The 26,685-nt window shown below is 42.1% G+C and overlaps 1 protein-coding gene across 1 annotated transcript in view; it reads left to right on the top strand.

Annotated features, from left to right (window-relative positions):
- The window catches only part of foxp2 (forkhead box P2), a gene marked incomplete at its 3' end in the record, with an annotated part of 91,952 nt that overhangs the window by 49,027 nt on the left and 16,240 nt on the right, over window positions 1-26,685 (top strand). Inside the window, exons 5-10 of the mRNA XM_079263521.1 lie at window positions 7,532-7,621; window positions 16,505-16,642; window positions 18,189-18,278; window positions 20,169-20,349; window positions 21,363-21,657; window positions 23,158-23,262. Coding sequence (XP_079119647.1) covers window positions 7,532-7,621; window positions 16,505-16,642; window positions 18,189-18,278; window positions 20,169-20,349; window positions 21,363-21,657; window positions 23,158-23,262 — 899 coding nt within the window. The remainder of the gene's footprint in view (window positions 1-7,531; window positions 7,622-16,504; window positions 16,643-18,188; window positions 18,279-20,168; window positions 20,350-21,362; window positions 21,658-23,157; window positions 23,263-26,685) is intronic.

Raw genomic sequence — 26,685 nt, 5'->3', positions numbered from 1 at the left:
CAGAAGAAATATCTTAAAAACAAACACACTGGAAAATATGCTGCTTCTGTGACTGAGATGAGTTCATTTCTGACTTTGGTTGGAGTTCTCCGTCTCTCTCTCACTCTCTCTCTCTCTCTCTCTCTCTCTCTCTCTCTCTCTTTCTCTCTCTCTCACTCTCTTTCTCTCTCTCTCTCTCTCTCTCTCGCTCTCTTTCTCTCTCTCGCTCTCATCGACCACATAAAGAGGGTAACACTTAGACTCAACACTTAACCTGAGCTCTGCAGGATGAGACAGAAAGACACTCATACTATTGACCCACAGCAGCAGAGCCCCCTAGACAGGGTCAGATACAGAAGTACTCAATCAGCACACAGAGTTGGGTTGCTCATGTCAGCACACACCCAAAACAGTTTTCACAAGATTTTCAGTGACATCAGTTTATTTGATTGACATTTTTTGTTAGGAAACTGCTGTAGTTGCTCTTGCTGTTGTGCAAGGTTAGAGCACAATATGCTCTGCCTCCTTTTTGGTGATTTAAGATAAATGGACTTAAATGCAGTTTCCATCTCTAGATGCAACATCTGAGGCTCACACAGTTTTATATGTATCACTATGACCCTAATATCTGCTTGTGCATATGTCTCTGATAGCCAGCACATGTATGCACATGTTTGTGCCAACATACAGTATTCATTTTTAAGCAACATCTGTTGGGGATTTTTTTTCCCCAAAATTATTATTTTTGTGACAGCTGCTAGTTGTCTGGTGTCATAATCAGACTGCAAGTCACCCCTGGCTTCTTTCCTTGGAGTGGGAGCCTAAGCCTAGTCAACAAAGACAGGCATGAGCTCCATGAAAGACGCCTTTATTCTGTGTCTGATCCTTTGACAAGAATGATGAGAAGATGCCGGCAGTAGTTCTCAGAATAGCTCAGCAGACAGCTTTTTCTTTTTTCATGTATCTGGCATGTTTCAGATTAATGTGCATGCTACCTGTAAGCAATTAAGACCCCCCCACCCCAAATCTCTACTTTTCTTCCATTTGGCTCATCCACGCATACATGTTTCTGCCCTGACTAATATTTCATGTCAGCAGTTTATCCAGCTGTGTGACCTCCAATTGCCTGTAACAGAGGATTAGAGAGGTCATGTTCACCTATAGAGAAACCTTCATGAGACAGTGGGAGTATGTGTGTATATATCTAAAAGTGAAACATAACTTTTCAGCTCATACCAGCTTTGTTTTTACAAAGAGAATACTTAAACAGTTGTCTGAAGCAAACATTTAACCCCTTTTTATTCTACCTACACAAATATTCTCCCCGGCTTCTTTTATTCTCCTTCTGCCTATTTTCTTCCACCCTGTCTCTAAGTGGTAGTATATCCTGGAGGTCTGCAGTCGTAAGGTTCTGGAGGACTTCTTATCCAATCCTACAGAAAGGTTTTTGCACAATGGCCCAGTTGTCATCTTAACTGAGTGAAACAGCACAGGTCAAAGGAAAGGCTGAGGACAAGCAGAGGAGGTAAATTATGAGAGTAAATTAAGGGTTTTTGCCAATTGTTTGCTTATTTGCTTTGATATATCGTGAAGATTTCACAAAATCTTCTGTGCTGATCACCTTGGAAACTGGTGGAGAGTTACATCATGGACCAATGAAGGGTGCAGATCTGGATACTTTCATTGGAAGTGCAAAAATAGTAAACTTGAAGGTTTACACAGCAGGTTTACGATTTAGACTAATTTCTGAATAGGTTAAGAATCATTATGTCTTTTCAAACATTAAAAATGATTGGAAATTCTTTTTTTTTTAAGCAGTTTCGACTTCATCAGTTTAGCAATAGAAAGCTGAATAAAACACACTTTTTCTTAGCTTTAACTCTTATTTGCACACAATATCCATGGTGACAAGAGCAGGAGATTGGATGTTAGTCACCATTTGTGGTTGCAGTGAAAGACAGCAGGTCATGCTTTCTGTTATTACTGGCTCAGTCTGTCATTGTCTCATATGACACATACATATTGATGCGGATGCACTCTTCAACTTTCCGACAGAGACACACAGTTCTTATCTGTTATCTGCAAAACAGACCAACATTTTGAGTTTGTTGGGGGGGGGGGGGTGAATGAGGTTATACAATGGAGTTCGACACCTCTGAGTCCCTCTTACCATCAGCACTCTTCTCTCTTATTCAAGCTTTCTTCCTGGGGTAGGAGCGAGCAAATTCATCTCGTCAGTCCTCCAGGGACGGTGTAGCTATGCAGCTGTGTTTACTGTGGTAGAAAGTTAATATAAATTTTCATCAGTGGGAGAAGTTTACACATATGATTCTATTTGTCCTTCATTATTAGCACCTGAGTCTTTGGCTGGGTAGGCATAATTGTCTACAGACTCAGGCCAAATAGATGCAAGGGAAAGGCAAATAAGCACACCCCAAAATAATTTGATGCTTGTGTGTTACAATCCGTCACCCTAGGAATTCTTAATCTAGAAAATCAATAAACAAGAGGTGAGATAGGTGGGAGAGAGTGAGGGGGAAGAAAAGATGAGAGGAAGAAATGAATAATGTGATATGAGTGCATAGAGAAGATGAGGGAGGGAAACAGAGAGGAGAGGGTGAAAAGGAATTCAAACAGAATAAGTGAGCAAAATAAGTGATCAGTGTGCAAGTTTTTGTTGTCACTTATCAACACAACAAATAAGCAAATGTCAGGAATTACTTATTTTATGCATGAAGAAGTCCGAATGTCGAGACAGGAACGTGAAGCAGCTGGAAATACACAGATAGAGGTGGCAGAGTGGGACACAGAAGCCCATTGTTCTCCTGGATGTTTTTTACCTCTGTCTTGAGGCCCAAGCAGATTCTCCACGGACCGTTGATTTATCGAGCCATACATTAAAGTGCTCATTACTCCTGCATACTTTCCAAATTCCCCTTTTCTCCCTACTCCATGTCTTGTTTGCGTGTCACAGAGGTGCTCTCTGAGAAATAACCCTCAGATTTCATTTGGAACTTTTCATGATTTTATTGGGGTTACACACTTGCCTCACATTTATCAGGTCGACTCCATACAAATTTGGCAAATCGAAGGGGAACTGAAACCTGCTTTCTCAACTTTTACAATAAGTTTTCAAAGTTTTCTCTGTTCAGTATCAAATATCCTTGCTACTTATTGTGCGTGAGCGACTGCAGTCCACAGAAGTCATTACTTTTTATTTTCCTTCCAAGTTCTCAACCAGGCAGACTAGACTAAACCAAGGTGTGTATTGTGTGCTGTCTGGGCTCTGCGGAGGTGTTCAGGGAACTGAGTCGAGGCAGCAAAGAACCATCACTAGTTCTGACCTTTATGAAAAGATAGGAGTCTTTCCGCTCTCATGGCTGAGGTACTTCAGGCACACTTTTCTGGTTTTCACAAACACAGACTCTCCTCTTTTGTATTCAGACAGGACACCTTATCCCGCTCCTCTTTTCATTTGTTGATTCTCTCCAGCCAGCCCATTCAGATCTGTATCTATCCATCCATCTGCCCTGAATCCACTTACATAAGAAGATCGGGTCTAAATATTTTGGTGAGGAGTGTCAGTGCGTATCTTCCTCTCTAAAGGGCCAGCAGCCTCAGTCCAATCAACCATGTTTGTTTGTTCAGCTTAAACTCCTTTTGCCTCATTTTCCATGGCATGCAACTCCCTCCAGCTTGATAAAGAGTTCGCATCCCCTCCTTCTGAGTCTTTTTCCTGGAAGCAAAGATGGATAAGCCTGGTGATGCAGTGTTGTGTGTGTATATGTGTTTATGCCTGAAGTGTGTGCGTGAATGTGAGAATTGTCAAAGCTGTCAGCTTGACTGGAGTCGTTCTGGCCGACAGCCTGGTGTTGAACAGCAGCCTTTTAGTCTCTACAATAAACACACGCATGCATACACATAAAACATCTGTTCAGCACACCATAGAAAGACTGTTAGCATGATGCAGCGCCATTTCTTACAGATGAATAAGCCACTCGCCAGCTTTACAGCAAACATGGAACATAGAAACTTCCCATATAGATGTACCTGTTGAGGGCACCTTGTTACATACTTGTCATCATTCCAATATTATCTATATCCCTTCATAAAAACAACTCCCAATGTGATATAAGTCAGGAAGCGATCTGCACTGTCCAAACACAATGTCACAGACTCTCAAATAAATCCAATTCCAATGTCATGGCTGAATATTGTGAAGCGTCCATGTGGATTTGAAAGAGCGACATTCTTTGTGGATGGCTTATTTCATTCCCACTCCGTACCAGTGCCACCACCAGCAATAAGCAATCTGGAGATTTGTAATGGCTTGGCCCCTGTATTGAAGGGCCTGCTAATTTGTTTCATGCTTGTTTAAGATCTTTGCATGCTCCTTACAAAGGTGCATTGTGATAGGTGTTACTTATTGCTGTGTTCTGTGTAGTCTGTATAGTCTGGGGGATTTTTTTTTTTTTTTTTTTTTTTTTTGGGGGGGGGGGGGGTTCCAGTTTCCTCTCTCCTCCTCTGTCTGTCAGCCTCTCCTCACTCTCTCCTTTTCACGCTCTCTGGTGATCTCTGCATGCCTATTAATGTTGGAGAGGAATGCCTGTGTAAACATTCTTGTTTCTCAGTCCGTTTCGCATAATAGTTGCCTGTATCGCCTTTCTCCTGACCTCACTATCTGAAACCAATTACACCAGATCCATTTGGGCTGAATCTTATTTTCATAAGGATCTCTGTGTCGCGGTCTTGGTCTCTCTGTGTTATTTTCCCTCCTCTTATTTTTTTTTTCCTCTTTTCCAGCCTCAGTGATGGATATCAACATCAAATATGCCTCTGAGTGCCTTGTTATTTATATAGTGGGGCCTAGCTCTTTTTCTCTTTTGCTCTGTCTGCCTTGCTCTCTCATTCTGAAGAATGTGTTACATTGTGCCGTTTATACAATGTGTGCATTAATAGACTAGGGATGTCATTTTTTCGTGCATAGCAACCCAGGTTAAATAGACAGTGCGTCTGCACTTGTCTGTGTTTTTGTTCGCTCCGGCAACTCTTCGGCAAACTTTTTGATGACTTTCCTTGGCATTTGCAGCTTTTTGTGCTTTCAGATGGGCGTGAGCTCCCCATCTTTTGTGGAGTGAGAAGTGGGAAGCACAAGTTGGTGCTTTTTATTGTAATGGCTTGCCTACTCAGAACTGATAAATGTGAGTGGACAGAACTTTTCTTCCTCCCTTCCTTTCCACACTCTTGACAGACTCCTGAAAAATGGCTAACCCTGCTTCCACCGAAGAGGTGACAGACAGTTTCAGACGTGTGGAAAAGTTTGTCCGGCGTTGATAAGATCTGTGTTATGTTTGGAGAAATGCTCAGGCTGAGTAGACTTCTTTTCTAATAAGCTGGTTGCAGTTGATCTGTCATCACCCTTCTGCGTCACCTCTCACATGTACACTTCCCTTGATATTTACTTGGCACAGATATTGGAAGTGCAGTTAAAACCTTTCTTTGTACTCTTATCCATGTGTAATATATCGAGCAGCTCTCTTGACTTTGGGTATAACACAGTAAGTCATTATCGATTCACACACGGATAAACATCCCCCCCTCCCCCAGACTGCTACCTTGAGCCACACTCATCAAGCATCCTTCCCTCTAACTACTGTGTGCAGGACTCAATAAGCCTTATAATTACTTTGATTCACCAATCATGGTGAGATTAATTGAGGCCTGTGTTTTAATTAGTAAAATGATTGGTTGCATTCAAGGAATTTGTTTTGTCTTTTATATTCACATGGAAGCAAACACGATGTGTGGTTTGGTAGCCACGTTGTCCACCAGCAACAGAACTTAATGCTGCTGTGTGCAGCTGCGCACTGCAGGTGTTGATGTGTACTTCAGTGTGTGATCTGAATAAGGACTCAGCTTACAGATGTCACCAAACACACACTCTCTCACTCTCTCTCTCTCTCACACACACACACACACACACACACTCACACACTCACACACATACATATATATATATATATATATATATATATATAAAGCATTGGCGACTGGCCTCCTCTTACTGAGGAGACGAATCGATGCTGTTAGGACCCAGTGCCAGTGTAATGTGTTTGTTTACTTTAGATCAGAAGCCCTGGCTCCTCCTGAGCAGCCAGACAGCCCCCCCTGCCCCAGCACCACCCCCACCTCTCCAGGCACCCCCCACCCCCCAGTTCTGTCTTTTCATAATTGATCGGGCAGGGTGGGGGTGGTGGGGGTACGTTCCCTGAAGGCTTAAGACATGGCAACTTTTTCTCTCCTCCTCCTCGTTTTTTTTTCCTGCCTTCCTCTGTCTGTCTCCTGTCTTCTCCTCTTGTTTGCACAGGATCTCAATGTACTAGTTCAAACATTGTTCCCACCAGCTTGCAGAGCTGCGCCATATGCACGCACTGTCAAGGCAGCTGTTGTCATGGATACCGGCAAGCACCAGAATGAAATGAGCACCACTGATTCCTGAGGAAGTGTCACTCTTCACCTGATATATTTTTTTTCTTATTCTTGCCCCTCCTACTTGTCCTGTCCTTTTCTATCAAAAGCAATACATGTGAAGTTTTTCTTTTCTTTTTTTTTCATTCATTCATTTCATTTTAATTTATTTACATTTTTTCGCAGGCCAAAAAAGTTCAGTGTATTCAGTTGTGTGGAGCAGCTGTGCCTGACTTTCTCTCATCTTGTTATGGGAGCTGCGAGCTCGACTGCCATCATACCTGTGCTCGTTTGTCACTACAAATACAATTATTTCACATCCTAGACTTTTTGATTCTTATCATATTGTTGTTTGGCAAACACATCAAAGTCCACTGATGACAAATTTTACAATTTACCAGGACCCTTTTTTGTCCATGTCATGTGTAAACAACTGTGAGCTAATTTGATTAGACCAGGAAAGCGTTCTCCTTCTCCACCGATCTTTTCATCTCTATCCATCACCCATCCTTTGCACATGAGCACCCTTAATGCATAGTGTAAAACCTGTGCTGCTAGTTAATTCATTCTAAATGTAATCTGATGTTGATTTTGTCAACTTTAATTACAGCTCCCAGGGACACTTCACATCATGCTGCCTCTACTTCAAATTGATATTATGAATATGCAAATGTGGCGGTAATTTGCAGAGAGAAGTGGATATTTCAGTTGAGCACACACTAGACAGGTCAATTTTACTCTGCCTTTTTTTTTTTTTTTTTTTTTCTTCCTCTCCCCACCGCCCCCTCCATTCTCTTCTTCAGGGGTGCTCTAGACAAACGGTATTTATCCTTGATCACAGCTCTGTGAATTGTTACTAAAACACATCTTCAGCATAGTGTTACCCACATCAGAATGAACCGTTTGATACCTGACAGGGTTCTCAGTCAGCGCTGACTGTTTCTGTGCGTGAAAATGAGAATTATTTTCGCTGTCAGCTTCAGGGAATCTAATAGTTTATTTTCTCTATCTCTTCCCTCCTCCCCATCTCTCTTTTTTGTCTTTTTTTCACACTGTCTTTTGTGTTGTGCTCTCTTCTTTCCAGGCACTACAAGCAGCGAGGCAATTACTCTTGCAGCAGCCAGGCAGTGGCCTGAAATCTCCAAAGAGCCAGGACAAGCAGCGTCCACTGCAGGTAAAGCAGCTCCCTTTCTAATCTCTTAAATCCATCCATAATACATGCTCCTTTGAAAAGAAGATTTCCTCTGCTCCACAAAGTTTGTTTGATTTGCAAACGCAATCCTCGGACCTGTCATTGGAATCTTAAAGCCGACCAAGCCGGTCTCCAAGAAGCTAAGCGTCACGTAGACTCAACAAAAACACAACACAGAGAAATCTCACAGAGCAAACTTTCAGCCAAAGGCTGTTTGCCCACTTCTAAGCATGCACCTTATGGTTTTATATGATGCATATTGTCTGTCAAACTGGACAATTAGACTAGAAGTGTATCTAAAGGTTATGACCAATGAAGGTCGCCTTTTAAATGTATGCTCTTACACACAAGATCCATGGTCTTGTTGACACAGAAAATCCAGAGGTTAGTTAATATTTGGAAGACGTCAGCCTGACTAGTGGGTTACATAGACAGCTAATTTTAACTGCCTGTCATTTCCACCCTTCAACTCTAATTTACCTTATTGATTTGTAGAGCTGTCTATTTTTGTTGTCAGTGATTCGGAGAAGGTCACACATGTGCACACACACCAACAGTTTCGCACTTTCTCACATACACATTCCCTGCACTTTTCTTTTTGGCGTTAACCTTCTTTTTTTTTTTTATTCTACTCATTTACATCAACAAGATGGGTAGTTGGTTTTTCCTCCTTCAAATTATGTAAGGCCCCTTGACATCTGCTCTGTGTTTTTATTACAAGTAGTATCTTTTTTTTTTTTTTTAATGAAATTTATTTTTAGCTGTTTGAAATTGAAGTGTGGGAGTTTGTGCCCTCCACTCAGCTAATAAGTACTATCAAGGAGCAATGGTTTACCTCATTAGAAGCTCCGTGCATTTCATTAATGACAGGGAAATTGGCGTTAACCTCACCCGTTGATATTTTCACAGACTAACAATGGCGACACCTTCAATTGGAGTCACACCCCAGTGTAACAAATTACGTATTGGGGAAGAAATAAGGTTGCAAAAGACTTTTGTCATGCTTTTCTGTTTAAATAATTCAGCTCAAACTCATCTAGAGTGTTAATTTTAATAGAAAGGTCACTCACCATGGTATCTGTATTGTACATACTTTGAAAAAGCTTTTAATCTCTGGAGTTTGATTTTTTTTTTTTTGACAGCAGTGATGAAAAAATTATCAATTAATCACAAGCTCTATAGCTTAATATTGTAGTTCCTCCGTTTGAGGATCTGAATGCTAAAGTGGACTATGTTAAACAAATGGGATGCTGATCTATAAATGCCTGCATAGTCACCGAGTATAATAAATGGCCTGAATAGCAGTACTGACTGAGAACTGTGTGGGTGCATGACAAGTGTCTGCCCATAGCCAAGCCTCTGCCTCTAATAACCCCAACAGACTGTAAATATTGGATATTTACATTTGCTTACTCCATCCTTTCCTGGTTGACAGTTTGAACCAATATGTATCACATGGCGTACCGTCCTCCCTTCATTTGTTGTTCCAGCTTTTATTAACATCCTCACCTCTCTGTTCCAAAAAGTCACCGTCCACAGTGTTAAAAACACAACTGGACTCACTTTTTTGTGGTTGTAGACTGTTTTTACAGTGGGAGGATACGGTCGTGCACCCTTGAATCCACTCATTTCGAGTGACATTTTAACTGTAATACTCCATTGTGGAAATATCACAACTATTCTTAATTAAAATGCTTCTTTTTATTTGTTTTTTTTTTCTTCTTTTTGTTCTCGTCTTGAGGGAGTTTACCCAATAAAGCTGTGTTATTTACCTGGATTATGAGGCCGCAATGGGTGCTACAGTGCAATATTTTATTAGCATCACAGCCAGATAAGAGTCAACGGCAATCAAGCTACATGGTTTCCACCCGAGGAATCACGCGGATTGATCCCCTTGTATGATTAGTGCAGCAGAAAGTGGAAAAAGGATTAATATAACCATGACATCCTGCTTATGGCAGAGATGCTGATAAATCCTGTGCCAGTCTTCTCTCCTCTTGTTCTCTGTCTTTGAAATTTAGAAGCGAGAAATGATCCATAGATCATGACATGTAAATTATTTACTACACAAGCATCTAAGTGTCTCAGCTTGCAGTTTTAATTACTCGTATTAGCGGCTAAAGGCTCTCGCCTGACTAATTCTATCCGCTTGCTCTCATGAGTTGATGATCCGGAGGCAGAGAGCTCTAGCACTTACATGCACACATGTTAAAAATACAAAAAAAAAAACAACAGTCCCACAAACACACACACAAGCTGCTTCTCCACTTTTGCGTAATGTGACAGGTCTATTATTACACAGTAAGCCCACGGGAGCACTCAATAAACACCTATTTCTTCCTGTAAATCCCCCTGTCTCCGCCATGCTGCTTACACGGCTCTCCCTAGGCGCACAACACCCTCTTTTCTCTGCTCCTCTCTCCACTCGCGCTCCTCTCCTCTATGGCAATATCCCCTCTCTGAAAGGCATTTATACACTGACATTTGGAATACAAATAAAGAAATGCGGACAAGTAGAGGCGGAGAGGATTACAGAGGCCTACGAATCTGACAGTTGTTTCGCTCCCACTCACACGTACATAATGCATTTTCACCCAGCCTCCTATCACACACAAACACATGCACTGCAACAGTTAAAAGTTTTGCTTTGCGAGAGGTGACTTTGTGCAAGTTTCTGCTCATCATAAGGAATTGAAGAAGAGCTGGACTTGTTGACTGTGTTGACTCGCAGGCAGAAAGTTAAAAGATGCAAATGCACCCTCTTGTTTTGCTCAGCTCCTACTGTGACAAAACCTCCAGCTCTGTATTGAGGGTGCAAATAAACAGCCAAAATAATTTCCTTCTCCCTTTTCTATGGAGGTGCTTTAGAGGGGTGCATGGCAGTGTGAATGAGCCCTCTGACATTTCCTGCAAGTTGTCAATACAAAGTAAAAGGCTTGAGGGTTTGACCTCAAGATGTTGGATAACTTTTTACAAGTCTAATGGCCACTGTTTCATCTCAGTTTTAGCTCCAAGTGTTAAAGAAAATATTTAAGGTTTTACAATTGGTTTATGGATTGTGCGAGGTTTAGTCGTGTTTTCTGTACATTTGCAGCTTCTGCTGGGGCTAGTCAGGCTGACTGTGGGCACTGGGCCATCTGAGAAGTGTCACATTTTTAAAGGTCAAGTCTGTGAGCCAATATAATCTCAATAGCAGCACTCATCTGCTTATTGGCTCTCATCCGGAATACACACACGCATACATAGATGCAGAGAAAAGTACTTCAACACTAGGTTTAAGTTCAGGTTAGCTGACTCCAGTGTGCGTGGCTAAAGGATGCTGCTTCACATTTACATTTATGAATACATCTCACTGCTACATCCCCTCTGGTTGGATCTGAAAATAGAGAAAAATTATCACAGAGAAGGATAAAAAAGAGTAGGGAAAATATTATATTATTCATGAGGAAAACTTCTGTTGATTCTGAGAGAGAGAGGAAAAAACCGTCAGCACATTTTTAGTCAAATACCCTTGGTAACTGCTTTTTGTTACCAGAAAACAAGATTTTTTTTCTTCTTTTTCATGTACTGTCTCCCTCCCCTACCTTGTCTTTTTTCCTTGCTTTTACAACACCTACAGGACAAGATTGCTAAATTGCGAGGACAGAGTAGGTTCATCATTGTGATGCAAAAGAAGTTGAAATGCAACCCCAAGGCGAAGTAGCTGAGTTTCAGGGATCAAGAGAAAGTAAGAGGGAGGGATTAAAAAAAAAAAAAAAAAAAAAAAAAAAAAAAAAAAAGTAGCTCAGACCTTTGATGTAGCAGCAACAAATTTACCTTGTGACAGAAGATACATGGGTGCAATAAACGAGTTATACCAGCCCTTACACATGCAATCAGATGATTCTGGCCAGGGTGTTAATTGGATCCTAACCGGCAGATCTGATACGCCTAGGCCCCGGTGGTGAGGGGGAAAGCCTTTCCAAGTGATGAACTATAATTCACTGAGCTGCTTGAAGCACTTGTAATTTACTGTGTGTCACTGATGAAGAGGCTGATCCAGTGGAGGCCATATTACCTGCAACATCAGAAGAAAATGCCTCTCCCCCCCACCCACCCACCCAACTCTCTCCTCTCTCTGCACTTTTTAATTCCCCTCCTTTCACTCTTTCTGTCGCTCCCATTTACTCTTGAACCGTGTGCACCTGCAGGGAAGCATCAGTCGGGAGTGAATTGTGCCAGTTAAGCGATAAGGCCCTGACAGCATGCACTGATAATGACACAAACAATGTGCACAAGTTATGTTGCACAGCCAAGTCGGTGCACACTACATTCAAGAGGCTTAATCGGGAAGTTTCTTCATGTAGAGATAAATCAATATGGAAATTGTGCCGTGCCCGTCCCAGTCTCCTCAAGCTTTTTTTTTATTAGATGCTTTTACATGATGGGTCTTTATGTTATGATGAATTGCACTTACCATGGACTGCAGCCAAACTGCTATAGAAATTGATTTCGGAAAACATTGAGTAATCTACTTAGCTTTAGTTCTGACAATCCGGAGTATTGATCCCTGTAAGCTGAACATGCATTTGTGGGATGCTTACATGTATGCAGGTGTGACTTGACAGAGTCAAGACACATGCAGTACTTGCTAACTACTTGCTTGGACTTGAGTCAGACTAGTGAGTCCAGCTCACCCTGTTGCCTCTGTGATCTTCTAGTGGACCATCAAAGCCATCAATAATGGTGTGGCCACATTTGGCAGTAATTGGCTATGAAATGAGGAGTGTAACTTAATTGAGTAAAGAGGTCAGAAGTCCACAAGCTACGATGGGGGGCCTGAGTTTCAGTCCAGTGCCCCCAGGGATGCTTAGGAAATTGAGATAAAATAGGGATGGGGCGTGGCAGGGTTTCTCCCTTCTTGATTTCTTAATCTTTTTTTTTTTTTTCTGTCTGCAAAATGAAGCCAGTGGCATAATTAGCAGTTCCTCTCTTGCCAAGGATCCACAGTAATTGGCAATGAGGAGCCTCTGCATTTATCTTTGCAGTGTCTGTACCACAGCTCCGTCCCATGTCCACCGCTACAGGAACATCTGTTGTTGATAACCACCCCACAATATTTATGGCAGTCATCTAATCACCAGTTAACCTTCTTGCTTATCACTTGTAAGTGATTTGAATAAAAGGAATCCCTCTCTGCTAGACCACTTGTTTAAGTTAAAATTCCTATACACTTATTACCTACCTTACCATATTTTATTGCAGTGGGCGTAACTGTATGAAGTTTATTTGTCCATTCATCAGGCTCAGCTGCTTTGTCAGCCAGCTAGAGAGCAAATAGTGGAGTTGTAGTGTTTTACATCTAATGCCAGAATTCCCAGTTAAGTCAAATATAATGAGAGACTTGGATCCCAGATTTGGCGGGGAGAAATACCTGGGTTTGACCTTTTGCAAAGGATTGGAGAGGGTAAGATAAGAGTGGTGTAATGATCTGCTTGTTCTAGTGAAGGCTCCACTGGTGTTTTTACATCATGAGCCAATTTAAAGGTCCTTTGTTTTGCTCTCCAACTTTGAGGGCAAACTAGGTAACTTTAAAGTTCATGTCAGTGTAGCTCATTGTTCTTTTTAGGCAAGATAAATAAAGACATTTTGTGCTCAATCTTAAATATGCTTCATTTAAAAATTATTGTAAAGAAGGGATTGCATTCAAATGTTTTTTTTTATTTTTTTTTACAGACTGCTTTTATTCCATGCAAATTTACACTGTAATAACCTTTTCAGTTATTAAGGTCCCCAGTGTCTACATCAGCCGCAGCTAATTTCAAACAATTTATCAAATCCCATTAATACTTTTTTTGTGCACCAGCACTGGAAATACATCCGTTCCTTTTTGGATAACAGAGAAACAGAGGCACAGCCCAATTGGATATCACAGCTCCTCTTTTGCGATAGAGAGTCTATTCACGGTACGTGCATGTTTACGCCACTGCCATCGTCTACTAAATGCTCATTAATTTTATCCCTTTGCGGTGAAATCATTTCAAGGAGAGGCAATTCAGCCTCCTGTTTCTTTCAATTCACCGCTCATGTCAATCAAACCCTCCTGCAGTATCCTGCAGAATGGAGGTGTTATATTCCTGCAATTATCATGTCATATACTCGAAAATGTAAATGAACGTGTGTGTAAAATTAAATTTATGGGTTGTCAGTGAAGAATAAGAACCAGGAGAGCAATTACTTATCTGCTTTCATCTTGGAGCCTCTGATACGTCAAGCAGAAAAGCATGCAGTTAAATGCTGGAATTAGCATTGTGCTACACTCCACAATGGATGTGGGCCAGTGCCTTCTCTGCCTTTTTCTCCCCTCTTTTTCATCCTCTGCCTTTTCTCTTTTTCTCTACCTACCTCTTATTTTTTTTGTTAGGAGCAGTGGTGAAATGAAGGTGATTATCACCCATTATGCCTTTTTTAAAAGCTAATGAAAGTATAAAAAAAGAAATCCTGTATTTCATAACTTCAGTGTTTGCGGTCTGTTTACTTTAGTCGTTCTTGGTTTAAGTCTTGTTTGTTTCTTCTGAAGTATTGCTGAAATTCATTTACAAGTACCTGGCTTTGTACACCTATGTCTCCCCACTCACGCAGTGGAGAAACTGTTTAGAACGTGATATGCAATTCATGTTGAATTTTTATTTAACATATGCATGTGCACATCAACAGAAGAATCCATTTTAACAACCAAAACCTCTTTGAAACAGCATCCAATTAATATTCTTAATGAGAGCATCTCCTGTGTTGTTTCTCTGCTGCACTCGTCCAGTTGTAATGGCATCCAACACAAAACCAGGAGTGACTGCAGGGATAATTACTTACCGAGCAAATGTACCTTTAAGGGTTAATAACATTGAAGGTGTAAGCACAGCATTTGCATAATTACACTCGGACTGTTTAATTTACAACTTTTGACGGCTTTTGTTCAGCGTCTTGCTTATTGTGAATGCAGTTTCTCTTGTGCTCTTGCAAGGAGGAGTCCAGAAGAAAAAAAAAAGATATACCACAACATCCTCCTCTCCCCCTCCTTCTCCTCCATCCCTTCCACCTTAGATGGAGTCCCTTCTCTCTAAGACCCTAATGAACAATGGAGGCAGGATTTGTTTGAATATGAATATGAATGTGCAGCGGGGCCGGCTGGAAGTTGACCTTCAGCTGTGATTTTCAGTTCATCAGGATTAGTCAAGGCGGGCGATCAGGAGCCACTAATGCATAATGACTTCTAAAATGAAAAATGTGTAGTGACCATGCAAATGTCTCAGCTAATCAAAGAGGGGGGAGAACCTGGGGTGGGGGTGGGCGTTGAGGAGAGGAGAGCTAAACAAGGACGTGTCAAGGCCTGACAGAGAGAGGAAGAGAGAGAAGGAGGGAGGAAGGAGAGACATGCATGGAAAGTAATCAAGCCAGCTTGATTAGCTGGCGATGAGGACAGGGATGTCTTATTGGCCCCTTGACACACCATATAGGCGAGCTACTGTCATGGCAGCTCTGTGCCAAACACTGTTGCAATTAGAATCAGTGGATGTGCTTCTACATGACAATGTTTTAACTGAGGTATATTGCATGAGGAAGGGTGTTTAAAATGATGCAGCATCAAGTCCTGGAAATGCTACATTAATTTTATTATTTGCTGTATTAATTTTATTATTGTACCAGAAACAAGGGAACTAATACCCATCTAAGCTGATTAAATTACATTTTAAAGGTCATATATATGGAGACATGAACTGTGCCACTTCTGAGTCTAGTCAACAAGAATGAAGTGTTGAGGATATTGTCTGTAGGAAATGGAAAGTAAATCTCACTTGTGCTATTTTTTTTAAAAGAAAACAAGTAAGTGTGTTTTTCAGTTCAAGCTGTTCAATTTTTCAGCAGCTTTGTGCAGCTGAAACTATACCATTAATCTGTTAGTTTACACTCCACCGTTATAAAAGTGTGCAATCAAAGACAGCAGAGAAACAAGTCATTCTTTCCTATTGATTTGCTGCCTCGGAAGATTTTAGAAAAATACAGGATGTGTATTTTTGGTTTTTCTTTTTTTTTGTTTTATGAAGTTCTGCTGCTGCGTGAAAGTTCACATTTTAATCATCATCCTAAAGGACAAATTGTTAAAAGTGTTGTATCCGTGACATGCTGGCCTAGCGGGTCTTTGTGTGAAAAGGAATTCTTTAAAAAATCCACTTCACTAAGACAGGATCTTAATTCTGCATGTCCTGTTTCATTTAATAATTCCCCAAGGTGAAGCCCAAACTCTCAGCCAGGGCCCACTGCATCACGCTGATTGTGCCTGCTGTGTGTCCACTTCATCAGAGTAGTTTTAATCAACTTTCGACTTGTGCATTTTCACACTGTTTCACAATCGCGACACTGATAGGCACGCTAAAGTGGGGGAGTTCAAGGGTCCTGCTAATTAAGGTCTATGTCTATTTAAATCCCCTGCTTTTCCCAGTGGGGTGAAGGCAAGAAAATAAGATGAGCAGCACAAAGGCACAGCACCCATCTGTCCTTCAGCATCTCCTCCAGGCTGCCAAACGTCACGGCCATGAGAGGCCTGTTCTCCCTACCTCTCAAACCTCCAATTACCACACTCCCAGTAGATCCACACCATTGTGCCTACTACATTTTCTTAATGCTGTTTTTCGAACTTTCTTCTGTTTTCCTTGTCTCTCCATCCATTTCCCGCCCGCTCTCTCTTCTCTCATTGTTTACCCTTCTCGCCTTCAATTTTCACATTTATTGCGTCTTGTTTGCATTGTCCCTGTCTGCGCCGCTCTTTTTTTTTTTTCTTTTCCTCATGACTCTCAATCCATCATTTCATTACTCATCATCCATGTCCAGGTTCCAGTGTCAGTGGCCATGATGAGTCCCCAGGTGATCACGCCGCAACAGATGCAGCAGATTCTCCAGCAGCAGGTGCTTTCCCCCCAGCAGCTCCAGGCCCTCCTCCAGCAGCAGCAGGCTGTAATGCTGCAGCAGGTATACACACACACACACACACACACACACCTGAATGTATGCCACACTTATACAGCATCATCCTTTGTATCCTCCAGAAACAGACGTAGGAACGAAGTTTAAATGCACAGACACTTCTAACTACAAACAGACTGGGCTTCTATATCCTTTTTTATGCTTATTTTAGTATTCAGACATTTTCATTTAGCATAACTGCCAGATATGTGTTTCCAGTGCAGAGAAAACTGCACACATTAACCCCCACACAGCCCTGAGTCATTCCTGTGCCCATCTGTTGCAGCCACCCATCCCTCATGCCAACTCACCACTATGTCCTTGACACGCTTACCAAGATGAAACTGAAATTGACGTACTTGTTCATGTCACCTCTAATTAACTGTCTCTGGTGTGTTGCTAGTTCAATTCCCTAACATGCATCCATCAGGGACTGAGAGAGTAGGGCACACTTGGGCTGAACACCATCAGCTGAGTGATCGCTGATGAATGATGTAATATTTGGATTCAACTTGAGAAGCGCTCGTCACAGCCTCATGTCAGAGTTGAAATGCATTTTTCATTCTTAGATTTGATTAAGAAAAGAGAATAGTTTAATTAAAAGTGTCAGTCATTCTGATTATGCCTCTTCATTAAGTGCTCTCCAGCTTGAGATTTGCTTTCAGTGCAATCTTATGCCATTACCCAGACTTTCTTCCCAGCCAGTAAAAGTAATTATCTTCCATGTGTTGTGGCTTAACCATTTTGGTTGACATGATTTTTGCTACAGTACTATGTGGTTAACTTGGTTAGTCTACAATGTAGCTAAGTTTATCTTCAGGATTTGTCATGCAGAACATCTGTCCCAAATCTTAAATCATCAGGGATCACAGTTTAAACTGGCTATAAGCCAGCATACAGCAAGCTTGTATTATTGATTTATGTGAATGTGGCAGGAGCTCCAAACATTTTTCAATTGCTTCCAGGGCTGCCTTTTATTTTTTACATCCCTGTCTATTAAATCATGTAGAGCAATTCACATAGACTGTGAATTTGAGCAGGTGTGCTGCATGGACTTATCTTTCAGGAAAATGAAAAAAGAAAGCGAGCTTGAAAGTTTAAATAGCCACTTCTCTCTTCAGTTTGTGAACTTGATCCTAAGCGAGTTTATTCTGTTTATTCTAGTCACTCCACAGAAAGCCTGTGTACTCTAATTGCCAAATCCATAGTTAATATAATGGATTGTTCTCTCTCTAATGGAGAGCCAAGTAAAAGTTCATGTGAGAAAAATTGTAAAATATGGCAAAGAAATACGTGCCAAAACCACAGAATATGCATCACTTGTGCTTTACAAACTTAAACGTGAGTTAAAGCAGTGCAAACAAGGTTAAAAGTAAATGTTTACTTAACTGTTTGATCAGTTCTACTAATCTGACTCATGTCATTTTTCCTCTAAAAAGATACGACATGACATCCCAGAGTACATCTGCGTTGCTCATGGTTTGTTGTTAGGTCATTTGGAACAATATGTATTTGCTCTTTCTTATCTTTGCCTCTGTGTTTATGTCTGCAGCAACACCTGCAGGAGTTTTATAAGAAGCAGCAGGAGCAGCTTCATCTGCAGCTCCTCCAGCAGCAGCACCCTGGCAAGCAGGCTAAAGAGGTAAGTCCATCACCATGCATTATTTGCACAAACGGTCGATTTAAATGACAAAGAGGAAATAAAAAGGTAAACTTGATTAGGAAGAGTTCTACAATAATTCCCCACTGATTGTTTTTGTTAGAGAAATATAACATCACACAGTTACAGCGACAACAGTCATGGTGCACACTTGTAAATGTCCCTGCTACTTTCAGGGACTGACTCCATTAATGAACTGTCTCAAGTGGTGTTTCAACACACTCTGGACTTAACTCACTGATTTATAGAGAGGAGACCAGAGACAAAGGGTCCTGCATCCATTCCTGTTAATGAACTGTTTTTGTATGCGTTCAAACACTCACAAACACATGCTCAACCACTAAAGTTACAATTTACGCCGCTCATAAATCACAGTGACAGGCAGCTGGTCGACAGACATGACTGTCTCCTTCCTCTTGGCTATCAAAATTGAAGAGACAGGCATGACAGCGTCAAGCTTGTGTGTGCAACTGTGTTGATGCTGAACCTTATGAGCAAGTCAAGGGCCACATCTAGACAACACTGGAAATTGTTAAATTGATTTTTTTTTTTTTTTATAGAAAAGATATTTTGCACATAAACACCCCCAATTCATGTTTATTTATTTATTTTTGATTTTTTTTTTCTTTGTGATGCACCTCTCATTGTCTCCTCAAGCAGCCCATTATGCTGCCCCAACAGGAAGTGCAACTGACCTCCCGGCGGCTTTGTTTCTGTTTGGATTTGTGAATCGAGTTTTCCAGGGGCCTTGCCATCAAATATGGAATAGAAATTGCTCCCTTATTTCTCTTGAGGCACGATGGAGGGTTGTGGGGGGGGGGGGGACTTGTCTCCCTCCAACAAGCCATTATGCAGCCTGTTTTCCAGGGAGCGCATCACACGTTTTACCCCCCACCCTCCCACTACTCCTTCCCTCCACCTCAATACTTTTCCAGGTGCACCATGACAAAAGCACACTATACACAGATGCATGTTGATGGAGAGTAGAGAAGTAGAAAATATGAATATTGCAAATGAAATCAATACATGTGCATCAAGAAAAAAAGGAATATGTTTCATTAGATATGATAATGTAGCTCATTATAAAGTCTCAATCATTTAAACTGTGTGATTTTAGCTCCTTAAACATCCCTATGAGTTGTTCTGCTGTTGTAACTGAGTTTAATGTTTTCTGTTTTGTTGTTGTTTTTATTGTTGTTTTGTACAAGGTTTTATGCAATTGGCTGTCTGGCCCAGTGATAAATAACTCAGTGAGGCAGCAAAGGGAGCTGGGAGGGAGGGGGACATGGGGCGACACAGTGCATGATCGTGCATATGTGTGTGTGTTTGTGTTTGTTACTGTGTATTCACATGCACATGGAGCTGTAAATCTCTCATTCTGCGAGTTCCCTCTGGTCACATAAGCTGTAACAGACCATCAGTGAAGGCGAGACAATTAACTATCAGGGGTGTGGGTAGGGGGATTATACCAGCGGCTTAGTATCATACACAATCACAAGCCACATACACTGACAGGCTCGAGAGCTGGTCTGTCAGTATTGCTTTGTGTCTGTTTGTGTGTGTGCTAACACACAAGGAGACGAGAAGGCAACACCGGTGTGGAACAGCCCAAAAAACAGGAGGAAAGACAGAGAGAGTGCAGGGAGAGGTAGAGCTCACAAAGAGAGAGGAAGAAGCAGAGAGGTCACACAGAGGCGAGCGAGTACAGACTCTCCATCCGCTCACACACACTCGACAGAGCCCGTCTTCTTTCTTCTCTCCTGCTCTCAGCTGTTAATTCCACTGTAATTTTCTCTCCCTCCTCTCCTCTTCGCTCCTCTCCTGCTCCTCTGTGCCTCCTCCTTCTCGCTATAGCAACAGCAGCAACAGCAACAGCAGCAGCAGCAGCAGCAGCTGGCCGCCCAGCAGCTCGTCTTCCAGCAGCAGCTCCTGCAGATGCAGCAGCTTCAGCAGCAGCAGCACCTGCTCAACATGCAGCGGCAGGGCCTGCTCTCACTCCCTGGGCCCGCTCCAGGCCAGGCCGCCCTGCCTGGACAGACCCTGCCCCCGCCAGGTAAGCAGAGGAAGGGAACAGATGAGGGCGTGGGATGGAGTTGTTGATCTGGAGCACATGACTTGCAGCAGCTGTGGCCTCATACTTTCTGTGATTCCTTTGCAGGTGTCCAGATTTCCCTTAGTTTTCATTTCTTGCTTTCATATTTCCATCAAGCATCTTTAAACCTGCTTGTCTTCCTCTGCTGTCTTTCTATCTGTCCTGTCTTTGTTTTCTCATTGGTATGCGCCTGTGTTCCTGTTGCGTTATCTTTTAAGTATATCGGTTTGTCTTCTTCCCCTCATCAGTATTCCCATCCACCATCCACCATCCAATTTGTCCTTAACTCTTCAGAAGAATGTTTTGTTTAGTTTTCCTTTCTTTTTTCCCCTTTTGTCTTTCTGCTTTCTAATTATTACTTTTCTTTGTCTACCTCTGTTTCTTTCCTCCGCTCTGCTCTGTGTTTGTTTGCCGTTTTCTCATCTGTTGTTCCTATTCCCCACCTCCTCTTTTCAGTGGTGGTTGTTGTTGTTTACTGCCTTGACTGAACCAGGGAAAAGCAAAAGAGACGAATAAAAGGACAAACAGAGAGGAAGAGGGAAGAACAGACTCCATTTTCTCCTCCAGAGCCGAGTAAACAACCGTGTTTGTTGTTTACCAGCAAAATGGCAGAGGCAGGAGACAAGAGGCAGGAAGATGTTTGATGAAAATCACAGGAGTGAATGTTTCCTAATTAGTCTCCCAGTCACATAGTCTTTTATTTAAGATGAAAAATTATATCCGTTTCTCACACTGAAAACAAACGTCAAAGTGAGTTGATTTCAGGCAGTAAAGTCAAGCTTTAAGTTTGAAGTCTTGCATTGACTGTGTCCCACTGGTTGAAAGGCATTTTAGTCAGCAGTATGGGACTTGTCTGGATGTTGAATGAAGTTTAGGGCTGAGACTTAAGTTCTGTAAAGCATGAGCAGCCTCAGGATTACTGTCTATTAAATCGCCATCTCTTTTGTTTTTTGTCTCCTTTCTGACATCTTTAGGTGGTTTGAGCCCTGCAGAGCTCCAGCAGTTGTGGAAAGATGTGACTGGAGGCGGCGGCGGCAGTCATGCCATGGAGGACAACAGCATCAAACACAGCAACAGTGGCACCGGCACTGGGGCTAGCGTGGGTGGTGGTGGTGGCTTAGACCTCTCCACCAATAACTCCTCTTCAACTACCTCCTCCTCCAATCCCGCCAAAGCATCGCCGCCCATCTCTCACCACTCCATCACCAACGGACAGTCACCCGCCCTCAACCACAGAAGAGAGCGGGAGAGGGAAAGGGAGCGAGAAAGGTAATAAAAAAAAAAACAGTGAAGCGTCAACAGTCCACCTTCTTGATACAGCAGTGAGAAAATAAATCAGAGAAAAAAGCACAACAGTGCGTTTCCCAACCACCACACAAGCTTGTTGCACTGCGCTTCGTTGTAGAAACACATCAGAACCCCAGGGAAACATGGCGTGTTGTTTATTTATTCAATAGTTTATTAGTCACTTGGTAATATTCAACAAAAAATAAAATACTTGTTTTCCCATGGGACACACTTAGTTTGTGCACACGTATCATAAGCAGGAAGAGGCAGCAAGGCATGTGGGCGTACTTACAACAAGCCTCTTTGGCAGACAAGACAAGGTAACCCCCTTGTACATTAAGTATTTAGTGCTTTCTCTATTCTTTCTCTTTTGAAAATTACCTTCCTTGTGTGCTTGTCATGTAAACAGAATACATGATGCCTTGAGTGGCATTTCCAGGATGTTTATCCTTGTGACGCCATCTTTTATAAATGCACCCTGCACCGAAACACTGACTGTTCACATATCTCCCTTTCTGGTCTATGCATTATTCAAAGGCTTTTCTTGGGCGATATTATAATAAGGACTTAGGGTGGAGATGTGTGTGTCTGTGTGGCTGTTTGGTAGAGACTCACACTGGATGTGGAAGTGCTGTGTAATTGGTTTAAAGTAGATGCTATCTCTCCAGTGCCACTAAAAGGAGGCTTGAAAAAGATATCTTTAGATGGAAGGCAGAACGTGACAGAATGAATGAGAGGAGAAAGAAGAAAAGTAAAACAAGACTTTTTATCCACCTCTGTCCCAGGAGGGGTTGTTGTGTCTCATAATGATCGAACAAGGAGTGCTGCTTACTTACATGCCACAGTTCAATGTAGGGAAAACCCCTCTGCAGCTCTGCCATACCCACATGTTGTCATCGACCACACACATGCAAGCACAGACATAACCTATAAGCAGGCACCCACACACACGTTGAGGCAAGCACTGTACACAGCCTGCTCTCATTCACGTTTTCACACACAGATACACACACACACCAGTGCCAAGCCTAAAGGTTAAACTGTCATCTTTAATAGGATGGGCTGTCTAGGCAGGGTCATAACTTATTTGGGTGCCATTTGAGAAACGCCAGAACACCCCTGCTCCCCTCATCCTCAAAGAACATAAGTTACACAGAGTATTAATCTCCTGATGAAAATTATATGGCTGTCTGGATTTTTAATGTTTACTTGAAAGCCCCCACACCCCCCTCCCCTCCTGATAATGGCTTTCCAAGATGGGATGGTGACTGCAGCGTAGACAAAGCTTCAACTTATCCTGGGTTTCCATTTAGGATGAAATTCCTTTCTTTACAATTAGTGCACACTGTTTAGGAGTTAATGTAGTTTGCGAGTAGACTTGATGAAGATTCCTGCTGACTTTTTTTTTCTTTTCATATTTTACTTTTACTGTTTAAATCTTCTGTGTTCTTTTTCCCTCTTTTTTTTTTGATCTTGCTGTAGTTCACTACACGAAGAAAGTGGAGGAACCCACCCCCTGTATGGTCATGGTGTGTGCAAGTGGCCCGGATGTGAGAACATCTGTGAGGACTTTGGACAGTTTTTGAAGTAAGAACATGCTTCATGTCTGAGATGCACCTCACCTCTCACTGTTAACACATTGAGGTAATACAGTTTTTTTTTTTTTTCCTTGTAAAATCACCATGAGTTATCCCCTCCATTCTGCACACCAACTCCTCTCTCCTTGGCCTGACAAAGAAGACATTGCTGCCTTTCACAGAGCACATTTTGACCTTCCAGACAGCTGGTTGACGGGGTTCTGCTCTCGCCAAACACGATTCAAACCAACTCTGATCCATAACAAATTTCCATCCGAGCATGGAGGGGCCTGATAGGTTTGTGAAAAAGCGTCAAAAGCTAATGGCAACTCGCACGGCCGCACACTTACCTCAACAACAAAAGCCCCTATTCACCGTTGTCATGGTGCAGGCGCCAGAGCAAATGAACTCTTCATGCTCCATCAACAATTTAGTTAATTAGCTCATTTGTAATTGGCCGGCTTTGTTGCCAGGATGTTAGTGGGGGGACATCAAAGGAAGAAGGTGTTTGCAGCACTGCTGATTGCAGGTTATCACATTGCCACTCACCGAGAGTCTCTCTCCCTCCCTCTTTCCCTGGCTCCCTGCTCTCACACAGAGAAGAAAAGAAAGGGAAAGCTTTAATTTGAATATTCTAATTAGATTTGTAATTAACTGTGAAATAACGATCTGGTGAGTGTTTTTCATGGGCTGTAAATGTCCATGTGAATTCGCAAAAACTCTTGAAATCAGGACATTGTTCCGGCTTATTTTCTGCATTTCTCTACAGTATTGACTGTAATAAGGTGCAGAAACACACTGATACAAGAAATTAGTGCACCCATGAAGAGCTACTGTATGATTTAGGTCAGGTTTCTGCTAATTCCTCAGCGTCTTGTGAATTAAAGCTAAAAGGAGTATCCACGGATTAAATTGACACTAATAAACTGATGTTTACCAGTCTTTGAAAGACACTGCCAGTCCGTATATTAAGCTCAGTTTTTACATGCTGTCAGGGCATATAACATACTTAAAAGAGCCATAATTGACGGCCGTGGATTTAAATGGATCTGACTTGAATATATACCAGAACTACAGCCTGACAAGTGTTTGCTTATTCCCCATGGAAAATGTGACATAGACCTGTCACTGTCAATATCAGAGCTGCATAGTGGCCACAGCACATCCATAGGCATCATCTGCTGCAGGATTTTTTAGGAAGTTATGCTCATAAAAAGCCGGTTGGCAGTACGTTGTCCAACCTGGATCAGAGTTTGTCTTGCAGCTTTGTAACAGATGTGATTCAGCAACCCTGCATTGGATTAGCGAGTTTTGTGATACCATGTCCTATCACCTTAGCACACTTACTTAAAGAAAGCATCAGTCTGTTTCTTCACACTATACGCTCTGTTCATACACAAGCACACGCAAGCCTGTGTGCTCTAAGGATACAGTGTGTAGGTAGCTTATGTGGTTACTCAGGTGAGGGCCAGAGATACAATGTATAAAGCGATGTGTGTGTCTGTAAATCCGGTAAGCTGGTAAATCTCTGCCAAAGGATGCAAACGGAAAGAGCGAGGAAGACAGATGGAGAGAAAACAGGTAGATTTCCAACTTGAAAGCAAGTGCACAGGTTGGCAGACGGTTTTGTAAGAGCACTTTTCAGAACATTTACTGCTACAGAACAGTGTCTTGGTTCAGCCCCTCCACCACCTCCACCTTCACACACACTGTAACCCAGCCAGCACATGAAAACAGACACCAACAAAGAAGGCAGGCTCGTCATTAGAACAAAGATGGCTGCTCGGTGGCGTGCCTCGGAGCACTGATTGTAGGTGTCAGAGGGAGTTCTTTTATGTTTCCAGAGATGCCAGGCAACTACACACACGCTGTCGCGCACACACACGCGGGCACAGTTTAATCGGGGTTACATAAAGTGGGTGTCAGATTTAGATGACAGTTTAGATGTTGGTAGTTTGGGAGGGAGGTATGCGTGTTTGGGATGGGGAGGGTGGCAAGTCAAGCTGGCATCTCGCAGCTCACTGCAGGAGCTCGGCTCAGCAGCAGTGACACGTTTAGTCATCTATTGTTTTGTTACATGAAGAAACTTGTCAGGATCAGCATTTAATAGCTATTCAGCCTGCTTTAAAGTGTTCTCACCTGGAAAAGGTAGCCGCAAGGTGGCTGGCAACCTGAATTAGCTCTGTGATGTTGAAAATGAAATAATATCACCACTACTGCTTCTTGAGCGGTGGGTGTTGTGGTTTGTGGGTGTATTTGCATTAGACAACAAAGAGAGGAGAGACACATTAATGCTTTTAGGTTATGCGCAGGAGTAGTATTTGTGTGTAGCCTGTAGTGAGAATAAAAAATTGCAATTAATCTGTGAACACTGAGCTACTTGTATGTATCTGGTTTTTTTTTTAATATAGCTGCAGGAAGCTGTATACAGTATCTTCATCTTGCTTGACACAGATTTACTCCACCTGCTGATTATATCACGGTTGAAAAAAAACATGTATATCCTATTTGATATCTTTCTCCCTCAAATGCACCTCGCCTGTTTGGCTTTTCACCTTGTACACCCCTTTTTAAATGAATGTCATCCTACTTCAATATAATATAGATTGTCTTTTTATAAACATACACTCGCCATCCCCCTACCATACATACACACTTTCTGACACCACTCTGCTCTCCTTATTACTGGCAGCAAGGCAGGCTCCATGTTAAAATGGCAAGCTCAGCCGCTAACCTGAACGCTGGTGTCTGTAACCGGCTGCTAATTAAACCCAGAAGGCAGCGGCCAAATGTCTTTGTCTCTATATAATGTACACATATGCACACTGTGGAGGCAGACTTGCATTAAGGCACCTCCCAAAGCCCCTTGATAGAAAAGCTCTTCCTCCTCCAGTCCTCCACATATCTGCTGCACTGTGACATAACCTTTAAAAGCCAGGGCATGACCACCAATTGGATTTGTGATGGATAATATGTGTAAATATGCTTACATATTTTCCTGTTTATCAGTGTGCATATCTGTGCAGTACAAGTGTAGATACATGTGTTGTGGTTGTGTACAGTGTGTGTGACTTGGTGATGTGGTGTTTGTGCACACAAGTAGACAGTTGAGGGGCCTAACTTTCTCTGCTGGGCCTTCATAGCCCCTGATAATACACATAGACAATTAGCAGAAGTGTATCATCCATATATGCTGGCTTGAGTAGATTTATTATGGGGCCCTTAGTGGACGTTGATGGCCTATACATATTCATGCAGGCAGCTTTTGGGAAAAACCTTGGAGATCTTTTGTTCCCTTCTCTTCAAGTAGAACAACAGGATCCAATAGAAAAAGAAATCTGAGAGTAGAAAAACATCTGTGCCCCCCCCACCCCCTCTGTTTATCACTTTCTTTGTTGTTTTTGTTTGCTGTTACTTGCTTTGATTTCTCTGC

The sequence above is a fragment of the Telmatherina bonti genome (genome assembly GCF_933228915.1).
Source record: "Telmatherina bonti genome assembly, chromosome: 23".
Taxonomy (NCBI): domain Eukaryota; kingdom Metazoa; phylum Chordata; class Actinopteri; order Atheriniformes; family Telmatherinidae; genus Telmatherina; species Telmatherina bonti.
This window is presented reverse-complemented; position numbering and strand designations above follow the sequence as displayed.